General features: G+C 37.2%; 1 protein-coding gene across 1 annotated transcript in view; it reads right to left on the reverse strand.

Moving 5' to 3' along the window:
• Positions 1-3,003: 3,003 nt before the first annotated feature.
• LOC123231849 (N-acetyllactosaminide beta-1,6-N-acetylglucosaminyl-transferase-like) overlaps positions 3,004-16,229 on the reverse strand; it is a 52,991-nt gene continuing 39,765 nt past the window's right edge. Inside the window, exons 2-3 of the mRNA XM_044658155.1 lie at positions 10,152-10,244; positions 3,004-3,194 (exon numbers count right to left, since the gene is read on the reverse strand). Coding sequence (XP_044514090.1) covers positions 3,004-3,194; positions 10,152-10,244 — 284 coding nt within the window. The remainder of the gene's footprint in view (positions 3,195-10,151; positions 10,245-16,229) is intronic.

Consider the following 16,229-nt stretch of genomic DNA (forward strand, 5'->3'; position numbering starts at 1 on the left):
AAATAAGATTGTGGCACGTATGGAATTTGAACAAGATTAAAATGAACTGGGCAATTTAACGAAATATATAAAAACAAAGATAATGTCAATATGTAGTTTTCTAAGTCAACATGCAGCCCTCAGGGATGCTTACATATATTCTAGGGCCCTAACTCTTTCTATGAGTTTAACACCAGTGTTTTAAACCACCTCTCATTATCATATTGAAGTAGACCGAATTATTCCCAGGCAAATTAAAGAAGGCTCTCATTTCAACTTCCTTCTATCAGTGCATTTTTATGCTAGAACTGCCTCCATATAATGGCCTTTTTCAAAGGATTTTAACCAACAAGTCAGTTAACAACACCAGCAAATCCTACACATTGTCCTATAAAGGTGGAAATTAATATATTAATTTATTTCCATGAAAATACAACACAAAAGTCATTCAAAACAGCAATATAATCAGTAGCTTAAGGGCATGCCAAACAGACCAGTGATCATCTATCAGCTTGAGGCTCCCTTACTCCCTCCCCTTACCCCTGCAAAGTGTGTTCGAGAGCTATAGCTAAAGTGTAAACGTCTTTTCCTGAAAGATTTCTCCTCCCAAAGTCCAGTGTATAAAACATTCTTTTGTTTCCAGCTTATTCTTATTTATATCTTCAGAATCTATTTTCTGACATTGCTGGTTACAATTTACTTGATTTCCCCCACCCCCCCCACCCCCCCGGTCACATTTTTTTTTCATTAACAGGAAAAGTCATACTTTTCCCTTTGGCAAAGTTGGTCCTCTTAAATGTGACACCAGTTTAACATTGAACAAGTACATATTACAGAAGAAAAATATAGTTTTTTCATCTAAATATGTCATTGGTTCTCTAGTAAGAATTTTAGTCATGAAAAAAAATGTAGGCATCTAAAGGATTGATGGGATATCAACACAGACTTCGATCAAATATTACAGAGAAAGGTAGCTTTTGTCATAGTGGGAACACATTCTGTTCACAGTAAAATGGACTAAGATGATACAGCAGAATACAAAGTGGTTGACTCCTCGAATAAACCAAGAATGATGGCTTCTATTTGCCTTCTGAGTAGGTTCCAGCTCAAGAAATGAATGGAATGTTTTAATAGGAGAAACCATACCCAAGAACCTGTAATATTGTTTTCCTTAAGTACTCCCTTCAATTCCAGGTTTCTAACCTGATGCTGCCATGGTCTGACAACAAATCTGGAAAATTCAGGTGAGGATACACTTAAACACTGCAATTCTGTAGAACCTCTACAGGAGTGTGCAGGGAGGGCTGGCATCTCTGGTGTGAGGACTTGTTGAGTTCTTTTCAGAGCTCTTGAGCCACTTTTGGTGTCCATATGCCACCCAGCTCTCACCTGTGGCTCCAAGAAGCCGTAGCATGTGCAGTGGCCACATCCTGATAAAACCACCTCAGCAAACAGACGAAAATAGGTTGAGGGTAACTGACAGGTCTCAAATCCTCAGTGACTTCAGGAGATGTCTACCCCAAGGCTGTGAAGATTTCCCCCAGCAGAATGGATGGATGAGAATAATTTATCCTAATGGCCACAATGGTGACTAAAGCAGGTGCTGTGGAGCACTTAGAGCTTGGTCAGACTTCAAAGAAACCAAGGTTGTCTGCTGCATCCTGGGCCATCACCAGCTGTCGTGATTTTTGTCTTGCCACTGGGCTTTGATAACTCTGGAAAGAGAGTGAGGCTACCATCTTTGTGCAACTCTGCCTCATCTAAATCGAACTCATGCGCAAGTCAAGTCATTGCTGAAGAACGAACAACAATAGAACCTCTATGATTCCTAGTGCTGAGGTAACTGCCTCAGTTTTCAGGGTCTGAGAATCTTCTTCCTGTGAATGAATGCTCAGAATTGCTTATTTTGCTTTATTACATGAAAGGTTAAAAAAAGAGGATGGAAACAAAATCTATGATTTTATAGTCCTATAGCTGATACCACCTGACAAAACTATTTTATACTGGCTCAAGGGAAAGCTCTGCTAGACAGAATACAATCTACTTTCCAGGATGCTGTTATTAAGAAGGCATAGAAAGAATCACAGAATGGTGTAGTGATTAGCTTTGATGCCACAGAAAGTTCAAGCAGCACTTAGGAATTTACTCCTCTTCAAATCCCCCACACATATAAAAGTGCATTGTCTTCTCCATACACACAGAGAATAGAAATCTATGCTTCAGTAAAGTTGAAATTTTCTTCATTTCACAGCTGTTCTCCAGCAAATTCCCAGACTGGCATCTCAACTCCTTGCTCCATCGGTAAATACAGAAGAGAGCCAAGGATACAGAAAAGCCTAGAATTAGCAATAGAGAAAGCACAATTTCACAGACCTTTTTTTCAGTGAAGCCGACATCATTCAGTGTTTCAAGCCTTGCTCTATGATTTGCTGCAAACATTATGAAATACATAATTTTTAAATAACAGAAAATCAAAACCACTAGTACTAAAAGAACCAATGTGTGGTCTTAATTCTAACAGGAGAAAAGAGACTCAGCTATCTAGTTATTGCTAAGCATATATGTGCTAGGAAGAACACGCTATTTAGAGATCTCACTGTGGCACTGTTATAAACCAGAAATAATTCCTTCTTGGGGTGAACTTGTTTTGCTTTGTCACAGACATAGAAACAAGAGCATTAGGCCTTTTTCTTTCTATTTCAGCATGCTTCGGACATCTGATATGCAGCTATAACAAGGGTCTTACATAAAATCATGGTCCAATTATTATTTTTAGAATGAAATAGTCACAGGTGTCCAAGTACCTATCCAGCCCATGCTCATTGCTTGAAAACCAGCTACTGCTTTGGCCAACATTTTCTCTCGTGTGGCCAAAATGTTCCGTTTTCATCATAACCAGTCCTTGAAAACTGTGACTTTGTTGTGAAAGACCAAATCTTTAAGGAACAAAAAGCTTCCTTTCCAAACTTGAAGTCATTAAGCTTTTATTACCGTCTTGACTCCCCTGAATCCAGTTGCAGAGGATCAAAGATACCAACTCGATCTTATTGGAATTTCACTTTGGTTTAGGGTTCTCTCCCGAAGCTTCAGTTCCAGGCATTCTAAAGTTAGTGGATATGTTTTAAGCTCAAACTTGTTTGCAAACATATTTGGGGAATCATATAACCACTTTAAGTCACCGTTTCCAAAGATGCAAATGTCACGAATGTAGTGACCTATAAATGGAGAAGAAGCAGTTAATAAAACCAAACATTTATTTTCAAGAGATAGAGTGCATGCTGCTTTTTAAAAGAAATTTTATCCCAAATTTGCCCTTACCCCCATGTCTTAGGAATAGTACTAAGTATCTGTTCCAAGGCAGAAGAGCCAATAAGGACTAGGTAGTTGGGGTTAAATGACTTGCCCAGGGTCACACAGCTAGGACGTGTCAGGCCATATTTGAATCTGTGTCCTCCTGACTCGAGGCCAGGCATGCTATCCATTGAGCCACCTAGCTGTCCCAAGGATATGCTTTTAGTCTTCAGAAGCATATTTTTTCCTCATTGCCCACTTTATATCTAGCATTGTTTATAGAATAATGCAATTCAAAAGAAATAAGACAAGGTCCATGTTCATTGAGAGTTTACAATCTACGAAGTTATGAAGTTCATGAAAAATTAAATAATATAATGCAACAAACTAAGGCAGTATATACATTTAATGGCTTTTGAGTGGTGCCCATTAGGAGTGCAGAGAGAAGTTAGAAGTCACATTAGGCTAAAGTGTCCAGCAAAATTTAATGAAGGTGGGGGTAGCGCCATGTGGCTCAATGGATAGAGAGCCAGACCTGGAGATGAGAAGTCCTCAGTTCATATCTGACCTCAGACACTTCCTAGTTGTGTGACCCTGGACAAATCACTTAACTCCAATTATCTAGCCCTCATTGCTCTTCAGCCTTGAAACTGAAACTTAAGCCTCGATACTAAGAAAGAGGGTAAGGGTTCTTTAAAGAATTTAGTGAAGGAAATTATCTTCTTAAAGGATAGGTAATATCTGGCTACATGACAAGGGCATTGGGGAATGCCATACCCAAAAGCCATATGGAATAATGAACATAATTTTAGGGCAAAAAGGTACAATAGGACTTAACATATAATTTAATATGTTGTATAAATGTCAGTTACTGTTGTTCGCATAGATCATTTGATCTAATGTTTTAATTTGCAGATAAAAAAAATTCAAGCTCAGAATGACTTATTCAAGGTTATCCAACTTACCCAACTAGTTCAGAATTTCCTGAGTATCATAGTTGTGTAAGATAGTAGATGGAAAGAGGCAAGCTGAACCTAGATTGTAAATGGCCTTAAATGCCAGAGTAAGGAACTTTGATTTTATTCTGTAGATACTAGAGAGCCATTGAAGGTTTTTTGAGCAAGAGAATGATTGGTGAAAGAGTAGAAGATGACTTTGTCAGAGTTGGGTAGCTGGGAGAGAATGAGAATTCTACTATAATAATCAAGGCTTAGGGTTGGTTCAGTGGATAGAACACTAGGCCTGGAGTTGGGTAGATCTGGGTTCAAATACGGCCCTTAGACACTTCCTACCTGTGTGACTCTGATCAAGTCAGTTAATGCCCATTGCTTAGCCCTTGCCACTCTTCTATCTTAGAATTGATACCAAGACAGAAGGTACTAAAAAATAAAAGAATACAAAAAAGAAAGATAATTTTAGACTTTTAAGTTTGAGGTAACACAGTTATATATAAATAGAATTGTCGAATAAGGCAAAGTTCTGACGAGAAATTGGGACAGGACACATAGACTTGAGAGTCGTACACACTAAAGGCATAGTCAGAGATGTAAATTCTCCAAAGGGCAATGTATATAAACAGAAAAGAACAGAGCCCAAAGGTTAAGCCCTCACAATTAGGAAGGAGAATCAGAAACTAGCAAAAGGGACAGAGGAAGCATTGCTAGAGAGGTTAGCAAAAGATCAGGTGAACATTAGGGAATCAAAAGAGAAGAGAATATCAATGAGGTGGTGGTCAGGGCTGCCAAAGTCTCCATGACTGCTGAGAAAAGGGCATTTGGCAATTGAGAAATAGATGGGAATGTGGTTTTAGGAAAGCAGTGGAAAAAATGAAGGTAAATTTGAGAGAGATGAATTGGTTGTGAAAAAAAAGAAGCAATAAGAATATGATGGCAAATGGGAGGGAAAAAAATAAGATAGCAACTTGGGAAGCAGTAAATGATTAGGTTTTTTTAGAGGAGCTAAAGACAAGGCCACCTGAGTATATTTGAAGGAAGTCTTCATTGGGGAGAAACTAGAGCCTACACAGAGAAGATTCTGAACTGGCTGAAGGAGACTGATTGGCACAATAGATACTCAGGAGCTTTAGGAAGGAAAAAGGGTATATCATCTGTAAACGCAGGCAGGTGAAGCTCTTCCTACATCAGAGCATGTTCCACCCTTGCCCAAGGGATTTATTTTAAACCCATTGCTGCCATGTCACTTTCCTACTACTCAGTAACTCCATATGCTTACAAGACCAACTATAAATTCTCCTGTTTTTCTTTTAAAGCCTATCAAAACCTTGCCCCAACCTGCCTCTCTGCCCTCCCTGGTCATTACATGCTCTCCTGCAATTGAAGCAAACTGACCATATCTCTGTTTCACATGCAAGATGATCTGTCTCCTGCCTTGTGTCTTTGCACTGGTCATCTCCAGGGCCATGAAGGCAATAACTTCTCAAGCCTCTTGAATCCCGTTTTCTTCCTTCAAGACCCAGCTGAAGCATATCTCTATTACCTAAGTCTTTCCTGGTATCCTAACTGCTAGAGTGCCCTCTCTTCAAACTCTCCTGTACTTAACTACTTTTTTTTTGCTATTTGTTCTCTTCCTATTTATTCTGTATACATTTACATATATTTGCTGGTTGCATTGTCCATTAGAATGTATGCTCCTTTCAAGCAAAGCTGTTTCATTCATTGAGGCAGCTGGGCATCAGGGATACAGTGTTAGACCTAGAGTCAGGACAGACCTATGTTCAAATCCAGTCTCAGACACTTATTAGCTGTGTGGTGTGGCTGGGCAGGTCCTTAACCTCTATTTGCTTCAGTTTCTCAACTGCAAAAAGGAAATAATAATAGCAGCTACCTCCCAGGTTTGTTGTAAGGAGCATATTTGTAAGGGGCTTAGCACAGTGCCAGGCACATAGCAAGTGCTATATAAATGACAACTATGATTACACTTATTATTCATTGTATTTGTATACCTACTCCTTAGCGGAGTACTCAGCTTATTTTCATTTTTCAATTGTGTCTAATTCTTCATGATCTCTTTTAGGGTTTTCCTAGAAAAGATACTAGATTGGTTTGCTATTTCCTTCTCTTAGCTCCAAATGGTTTGTAGGTCTGATCCAGAAACAATGTGATCAGGGAGCTGGCTTAACTAAAAGTTGAGGCAGGATATACCAAGAGGTTGATAAGAGCTATAATGAAGAGGTTGACTATAGTAATACAAATAAGTAGGGAGTCAAATATATTCAAAAGTGAATTTAATAGATTTCATGAATATGGAAAAACTGAATCATAGAGCTGGATCATGGCATAGAATATGCTCTGGGTATGTGGCAGAATAGGAAAAGTGAGGAAATTTTAAGTTTGTGACAAGAGAGTTTGAGATTTTAGAAGGTAGTCCTGATTGGCTGTGGTAGTACATAGAATAGAAGAAGGTGAGGGCATGTTGTGAACTGAGTCATCAGTGTAGATTAGGGGTCGGCAATCTTTTTGGCCATGAGAGCCATAAACGCCACATTTTTTAAAATGTAATTTCGTGAGAGCCCTACAGTGCTCACAGTGCGCGCTCCTGTAACAGTTCGTGCTCCTGTAGCAGCGCCTGAAAAAAATTTGACTTTATGGCTCCTGCAGAAAGAGCCATATCCGGCCCTCAAAAGAGCCAGATATGGCTCGAGAGCCATACGTTGTCGACCCCTGGTGTAGAAGATGAAGGCCTTAAAAAGATGCCACAGAAAAGAAGTGGAAGGTAGTGACAGCAAAGACCTGGTGGGAGTGTTATTACCTAAGAGCACATTTTTTTTTAAGTGAAGAGAAGTGGTCTTTTGGTATTTTAATGGACTAGTAGAGTGCTAGAAAGGAAACAGCAGTCCAGTGTTTTCTGTTATCTCTCTGAGCTTCAGGTTGAGGGAATAGAAGAGACTTCTAAGGCAGAGAGCAGAGGGTTACTCTGTGTCTGTTGTGGACAGCCAGTTCTTATGATATTAGAAAAAAAGGTTATGGGTCAAGATGTAGTTTTTCCCACAATCAAGAAGAATTTCTCAGGGTTCAACGGAAGTGGCGAGTAGGGTACTGCCTAGTGGACAAGGCTGGGTAGAGACAGGCTGGACTGGAATAAGAGTGTGGTGAAGGGGAGAGAGGAGAGAAGAAAAAAGGAAGTATGCGGGATGGAATGGGTACCAACAAATGTGAATGACAGGAATACGGAAATGAAATTGGAAGGCAAAATAGAGATCTTTTTTTTTTACTTATAGAAATTAAAGAGTAAATATTGAAAATATAGAAGGTATTAGGGAGAAAGAAACACATACGCAGACACACAGACACGCACCCCTCCCTCTCCCCCAGATGAAATCCATTCTGAACAGAAGAGCAAAGATGCTCCCTCTCTTTTTAGCTGGTTAAGTAATGGTCCTTCATTACTTCTAATTCCCAACCTTCCCCTCTCCCAATGCCATATACAAAGCCAGTTCCAAGGAGCCCTCTGTGCCACAGGCTTTATTTTTATATCATCCTGTGCCAACAGGATCACAAAGACATCTTTCAAAGCACATATAATAATCTAAAGGTCCACAAAGGAAATGACTGAAAGGGAGGGGAGTTCCCGTCACTGAAAACAAAACAAAACAAAACAAAACAAAACAAAAGTGGTTAATAAAAATGGGGAAGAGCTTCTTTACTTAATCAGTTGGATCTGGGAATGTGGTGGAAAAGAAAGGAACTGAATTTCTTGTTCTGCCCTTCCCCACCCCCCCCCATGCCCAACCTTAACCACTACCTACAACCTACAGAACAAGAAGGAAAGGGGAAAAAATAGCAAATAAATGATTTTTCTAATGATGCAAGAGATAAATTACTTGCAGTCATCTGCAGGTATACACATCCACAGAGAAGAATGACCTAATGTAGTGTTTTCTTGGTAGCTCCCTAGTTACTTCAAGGACTTTAGAGACTGTCTTTTCAAACTATGAACTGATGATTTGATCAATGTAATATAATGTATGTAATAATGTAATTAATGATTAAGTGATGGATGGATTGGTCCAAAGGCACTGACTGGCAACTCAGCTCTTCTAACGTGTACTTTACTTTATGCTACAAATCCCATCTGTGCAAATATACCAAAAGATATCCTTTAGTCCGAACTTTGTTCATATACAAAATGTCTCTATTATAATCAATCAAGAAAAAAACCCCAACAACAACCCAACATGCCCTTGTTAAGTTATATTAATATTATATTTCATATTATCTGTACTAATAGTATTATTAAGTGTGAACTATTTTAGGCAATGTGCTAAATTTGGGGGTTACAAAGACAAAAGTCAAAGTATCTGCCCTTAAGGAGTTTTGTAGATAAGACGCACATAGATACATATATGGAATAGCTACAAAGTAATTCTGCGGATGAGACTCTGGTGATGGGGGGAATCAGAGAAGATTTCTACAGAAGGTGGTATTTGAGATGAATCTTCTAGCAAATGGAGGAATCAAAGAGGCAGAGGTGAGGAGAGCCTGAGGTTTCTGCATGGGGAATGGCTTTTGCAGAGGGATAGAAACAGAAGTTGTAATGTTATAGATGAGGAATAGCAAGAAGACCAATTTGCCTGGACTATAGGGTTTGTGAAGGGTAGGAAGGTGTAGGTAAGCCTGGAAAAAGTAGGGAAGGGGCCAAGTTGTAAAGGCCAAATGTTATTTGATCATTTCAGTTGTGTCCAACTCTTCATGACCCCATTTGGGATTTTCATAGCACAGATACTGGAGTGGTTTGCCATTTCCTTTTCCAGCTTATTTTACAGAATAGGAAAACTGAGGCAAACAAACATCAGTATTATATAAGAAATTCAAATAAATACAAACTTGTCTATTTGGCATTAAGACAAGTTTATATTTGAATTTCTGAAGTAATAGATAACTAATATAGTTTAATGAGTAGGAGAATCAGTCCTGTACCATATGAAAAACACGTTAGCAGTGAGCTATGTGGAGGATGGAAGAGATTTGAGACCAGAAAACCAATAAGGATACTCTTGCAATAATCTAGATGAAAGGTGATAAGGACCTCAATTAACATGGTACCTTTTGGATGGGAGAGATGTTGAGAAGGTAGAAATCAAAAGTTCTGAATTAAATGTACATTCAGGGTGAGAATGAGGAAGGGTGAGGATGACTGAGACAGAGAGCACTGGCAGGATGGTGGAGAAGAAGGAGTTTTGAAGAGAAATAAAAAGTTTAGGAGAGAGTGGGTCTGAGGATGAAAATAATCAGTTCTATTTTGTTGGAAACATACAAAAATGCTAATGATTTATGTGGATTTATTTTGTATCCTGCAACTTTACTAAAGTTATTAATTATTTCAACCAGTTTTTAGTTGATTCTCTAGGATTCTCTAAGTTTACCATAACATCTGCAAAAGGTGATAGATTAGTTTCCTCTTTGCCTATTTTAACGACTTCAATTTCTTTTTCTTCTCTTATTGCTAAAGCTAGCATTTGAAGTATAATATTAAATAACAGTGGTGATAATGGGTATCCTTGTTTCACTCCTGATCTTATTGGGAAGGATTCTAGTTTATCTCCATTACACATGATATTGCTGCTGAATTTAAGATAGATACTACTTATTATTTTAAGGAAAGGCCCTTTTATTCTTATGCTTTCTTGTGGTTTTTTTAAAAATAGGAATTTTCTATCTATTGAGATAATCATGTGATTTCTGTTTAGTTATTGATGTGGTTAATTACGCTGATAGTTTTCCTAATATTAAACTAGCCTTGCACTCCTGGTATAAATCTCACCCATTCATAGTGAATGATCAATGATTTCTATTTTGGATGTCTTAAGTTTGAGATATCTTATGAGAAAATGCAATAAAGATGAAACAAAAAAAGGACATTACCATGACAGCCTCCGTGTTCTTTTTCCATGTCAAACCATTTTACAGCTCTGAGATTTCCTTCCCAAGATGCATTTGGCATTGATCCAGGGACATCTGTAATGTGGAGAAAGGAGAAAAAGAAGTAAGAGCCATAAAAAAATGATGGTTGAAGACTAGCATCTAGCTATAGAAAAATGGAATCTGTTTTTTACACTGCTCAACAACCAGAACGTTAATGTTTCAGTGATGTACAAAATAAAATTTATGAAATGAATAGACTAATGTGTTATGGTTCTATTCTTTCTTTTATACTCCTGAATTGTTTTTCTTTGGGAAGATAAAGGCGGGAGGAAGGAAGAAGAATTTGACTGGACCTATGATTTCATAAGTATATGACAAATTCTTACAGTGTATTGACTGACTTATTTTTACAGTTTAAAAATCTTACCTTATGAGCTCTGCTTGCAAAGAACTGAGAAAGAAAAATAAAAATAAATGCCTTGAGATAACTATGTTTTGAAATTCCATGGTCTAAAACCTTACTACAAACAATGCCAAGCCTTTGACTGGTTTTTCTAATAGCTACTCCCTGTCCTATTATAAATATTTCAGTGCTTGATGAGGTAACAAATAGGTTATAGGATCTTAGTACTAGAGTTAGAAAAGCCCTCGGTTGACCTGCCCAACAGCAGGCAGGGGATAAGGGTCATTAATGAAAGAATGCTCCAAATCACTAATAATAATGGAAGTGCACATCAGAACATCCTACAGGGGTAGCTTGGTGGCTCAATGGATAGAGGGCCAGGCCTGGAAACAGGAGGTCCTGGGTTCAAATTTGGGCTCAGATATTTCCTAGCTGTGACCCTGGGTAAGTCACTTAACCTCAAATGCCTAGCCCTTACTACTCTTCTGCATTGGAACTGAAACTTAGTATCAATTCTAAGATAGAAGCTAAGGGTCAAAAAAATCCAACAATCTTGAAGTTTTACTTCACCCCCTGCAAATTGGCAAAGATGACAAAAGATTGGAATAGTCAATGATGAAGGAGTTGTGGGAAGGAAGATAGACATGCCACTGCAATATTGGTAGAGCCATAAACAAGTAAAACTACTTTGGAGGCCAATTTGAAGTAATGCGAATTAAGAATTAAAATGGCCACACTCTGACCCAGATATTCAGTTACTACACTAACACCCCAAGGAAGCCATTGATAAGAAGAAAGTCTACATATATCTCCAAAATATTAATATTAATTAGAAGATAGCACTTGTGTTAGCAAAGAATGGAAAACAAAAGTAGGTACTCATTGATTAAGGAATAGCTGAATAAACTTTAGTACATGAATGAAATGGAACATCACTGTACTTTAAGAAATTACATAGTTGATAAATATAGAGAAACAGAAGTAAGCAAAGCCAATGATATACACAGTGACAACAATGTAAATACATGCATACACATAAACACAAATCAAAACTGAATGTTATAAAATTATAAAGAACAAGCATTATTCAAGAGTTATGAGAAAATACTCCCAACCCACCCTTTTGCAAAAGAGGGAGGTGGAAGATGCACAAATATGGCACATTGTACAAGTTTTCAGACTTTTTCAATGTACTAATCAACTGATTGTGACTTTTTCCTAAACCTTTTTTGCCTTTAAAAACATACTATGCTATAGAGAATGGTTCTCTGAGAAGAGTAGAGGAAGCATACTGGGAAATAATACAGTCATATCTCCCACCCACCCTCAAAAAAAGACATCAATAAAAACTTATTAAAATATATTATGTCTAGATTCTTTACTGATTTGATTTCTGGACCATTATTAAGTGAGGTTGGTACTAAGATAACAAATTATGGTATTGGGTACTGTAGAAAATGATAAGTAAAGGTAATGGAGATACCAGGGATATTATGATAAAACTAAGTGATTTGTGGGTACACACACTGGAGTTTATGAGAGACTATACCTGGACATGGAGACCAGAACAGCCAAGCTGCTCCTAACTGACAAAGGGACAGTTGATCAACCATCACCCTGGGCCAGAGACTTTGAATCCAACAGGCAAGGTAACAGGTTATAACTGGTTTTAATTCTGAACAACTAAAAGGTGGGATAGGGATGTCTACTCTAAACCCTTAAAACCTAATGACAAAACCCACAGGGAAAGGGGAGGACTTATTTCTACACTAACTTAGTGACCTAAACAGACAAGGCCCGAGGAGCTGTAATGGAGTCTCTGAGTGACTGTCTCAGACCTGGACCTGCCAGGCTTGAGCACAGCTAAGGGCTGATGTGGCTTTGGGGTTCTTACTGCAATCCACCGATGATCTCTGGATGCCAAGAGCCAAGATGGTCTCAGGTACCAAGTTGAAAAGGTGTGCTCGAGACACTGTCCACCAGATCTCAAACTTCTCCTCTTCCCTTGGTACAGCACTGAAGATCTTGACTCTTTGCTAGATGCCACACAGGATCCCAAGAAAATCTGGATGCAGGGGGTGTCCTTTACTCTGAGGTCTCCCAGGGCTAACCACAGTGTGTGCTAACCCCTAATGGAGTCCCTCTCAGAGCACAAGTCACTTCTTCCTGCTCCTTCATTTCATCTTGGAATTCCCAGCTCCAGCTCCTTCCTGCTAGATACACCTTAATTCTTAATCAATAACTAATCTAATCTTCCTCACAACAGTACAAAGAAAAAAACCATACGTACTAAAGACAGTTCTCTCAGAAAATTATCATCATAAAGAAAATTTTATAGTAACGTGTAGTCCCCAGTATTCCTAAAATACTCTGGGTAGGATTTGTACTGAGTCATTTTTTTTTTCCAGTAGTGATAGATACACAGGGATCCAGCCTCTCTCACTCAGCCTAACAACTGAACAATTACTCTTTCTAAGCATTTGTTCTCAAATCTCTCGACTCATTTTACCATTTTTAGATGTGGATTAAATGCCCCTACTTTTGCCTTTATCCTTTTTCCTTCTGAAAGGCTTCTGAAGGGCCAGGTCTAAAGCTTAGCAGAAAGCCTAAGATTGTAGGTAGAGATTAGAAAGTCAGCTACAAAGAGACTTGATGTATCATGGTTCTTTCAGAGTTTGGAGGAAGGAACCACTGAGCATACCACAAGGTTTGGATAGTTTAATGGAAATAGTAGACAAACTAGAAATGGCAGCTAGGTCGTGTGCTGGACAGAGCACCGAGACTAGAGTCAGGAAGACCCTAGTTCAAATCTGACCCCAAGACACTTTCTAGCTATGTGACCTTGGGCAAATCATTTAACTCTTCTTCAGTTTCCTCATCTGTAAAATAAGCTGGAGAAGGAAATGGCACAAACACTCCAGTAACTTTGCCAAGAAAACCCCATATGGGGTCACAGAGCATCAGACACAACTGAACAAAAGACAAAGGATAGAGGTTTTAAAATCATATCAATTATAAATTCATCCCCTGGACTTTGTATGGATTTGAGAGTATGGAATCCTGAGGTCCAGAAGAGACACAAGATTATTTCTGTTAAGGTTATCAACATTCTTCTTTTTAAATTTTTCTTTTCTTTTGTTTTTGTTTTTGTTTTTATTTTATTGATACAGATTCAGTAGTATTAGTATAGGATCAAAGCTCTTTGGGCATAGTTCTAAATTGAATTCCAGAATGGTTGGATCAATTTACAACTCCACCAACAAGGAATTAGTGTTTCAATTTTGCCATGTCCTCTTCCAACATTTGCCACTTTCCTTTACTGCTATATTGGTCAGTCTGATGGTTGTGAGGTGGTACACCTCAGCATTGTTTTAATTTGCAGTTCTCTAATCAAGAGTGATTTAGAACATTTTTTCATATGATTATTGATGGCTTTGATTTCTTCACCTGAAAATTACTTGTTTTTATCCTTTGACCATTTGCCAATTGGGGAATGGGTTGCATTCTTATAAATTTGACTTCAGTTCTCTATAAACTTGAGAAATTAGACCTTTACTATAAAAATTTTTCCCCAGTTTGTTGTTTCCCTTCTAATCTTGGTTACTTTAATTTTTGTTTGTACAAACGCTCTTTAATTTAATATGAATACAATTATTCATTTTTACATCTTATAACTCTTATCTCTTGTTTGGTCATAAATTCTTCTCTTCTCCAAAGGTCTGCCAGGTAAATTACTTTGTGCTCCTCTAATTTAGTTATGGTATCACTTTTGAGATCTAAATCATATATTCATTTTGACCTCATTTTTGTATAGCATGTGAAATATTAGTCTATACCTAGCTTCTACCAAACTGGTTTCTAATTTCCACAGAAGCTTTTGTTAAACAGTGAGTTCTTATTCCAAAAGTTAAGATCTTTGGTTTATCAAACACTAGGTTGCTAAGGTCATTTACCCTGTACATTATGTATCTAACCTACTCCAATGATGTACCATTCTATTCCTTAGCCAACACCAGATTGTCTTAATGATTGCTGTTTTATAATATAGTTTGAGATCTGGCACTGTGAGGACTCTCCTTCCTTCACATTTTTTACCTTTTGTTCTTCTGGATGAGTTTTATTAATATTTTTCCCAGTTCTATAAAATAATTATTTGGTAGTTTGGTATGGCACTGAATAAATTTATGTAGAATTGTCATTTTTATTATATTAGCTCAGCCTACCCATGAGCAATTAATATCTTTCTAATTGCTTAGATCTGACTAATTTGTGTGAAAAGTGTTTTGTAATTGTGTTCATATAATTCCTGTGTTTGCCTTAGAAGTAGATTACCGGGTATTTTATATTGTTTAGAGTGATTTTAAATGGAATTTCTCTTTCTAACTCTTGCTGCTGAGCTTTGTTGGTAATATATGGAAAAATTGAGGATTTATGTGGATTTATTTTGTATCCTGCAACTACTAGTTATTATTTCAACTAGTTTTTCAGTTGATTCTGAGATTCTCTAAGTATATCGTATCACTTGCAAAGAATGATAGTTTACACTGTTTCCTCACTGCCTACTTTAATTCCTTCAATTTACTTTTCTTTTGTTGTTGCTAAAGTTAGCATTTCTAATACAATATTAAATAATAGTTGACAATGGGTATTCTTGCTTCACCCTTGATATTCTTGAAAAGATTTCTAACTTATCCCCATTGCAGATAATGCTTACTCAAGGTTTTAGGTAAATACTACTTATCATTTTAGGGGATGACCCATTTATTCCTATGCCTTCTATTTTTTTAAAAATAGGAACTGGTGGTGTATTTTTGTTGAAGGCCTTTTCTGCATTTATTGAGATAACCATGTGATTTCTCTTATTTTGGTTATTGATATGGTCAATTATGCTGTTAGTTTTCCTAATATTAAACCAGTCTGCATTTCTGGTATAAATCCCACATGATCATAGCCAATGATCCTTATGATATATTGCTATAGTCTCCTTAAAAGTACCTTAATTTAACATTTTTGCCTCTATTTTCATTAATGAAATTGGGTTATAATTTTCTTTCTCTATTTTTGTTCTCCCTGGTTTAGGAAATAGCTCTATATTAGTTTCATGAAAATAATTTGGTAGGATTCCTTCTCTGCTTATTTTCCTAAATAGTTTATGTAGTATTGGGATTAATTGTTCTTCAAATGTCTGATAGAATTCACTTGTGAATCTATCTGGCCATAAGGATTTTTTCTTAGGGTGTTCATTGATGGCTTATTCAGTTTCTTTTTCTGATATGGGACTATTTAAGGATTCTATTTTTTTCAGTTGCTAATCTCAGCAATTTGTATTTTTGTAAATATTCATCTATTTCACTTAGAGTGTCAGATTTATTGGCATATAATTGGGCAAAATAGCTACTAACGATTGGTTTAATTTCCTCTTCATTGGTAGTGAGTACACCCTTTTCATTTTTGATCCTGATTTTTTTATTTTCGTCTTTCCTTCTTTTAATCAAATTAATCAATGCTATATTATTTATTCTTCATGAGACCAACTACTACTGTTATTTATTAGTTCAATGGTTCTCTTACTTTAATTTCTTTATTAATTTCTCCTTTAATTTTCACAATTTGAAAGTTAGTCTTTAAATGAGGAATTTAACTTGTTCTTCTTCTAATCTTTTTTAGTTGCATGC

The sequence above is a fragment of the Gracilinanus agilis genome, chromosome 1 (assembly GCF_016433145.1).
Source record: "Gracilinanus agilis isolate LMUSP501 chromosome 1, AgileGrace, whole genome shotgun sequence".
Lineage (NCBI taxonomy): Eukaryota > Metazoa > Chordata > Mammalia > Didelphimorphia > Didelphidae > Gracilinanus > Gracilinanus agilis.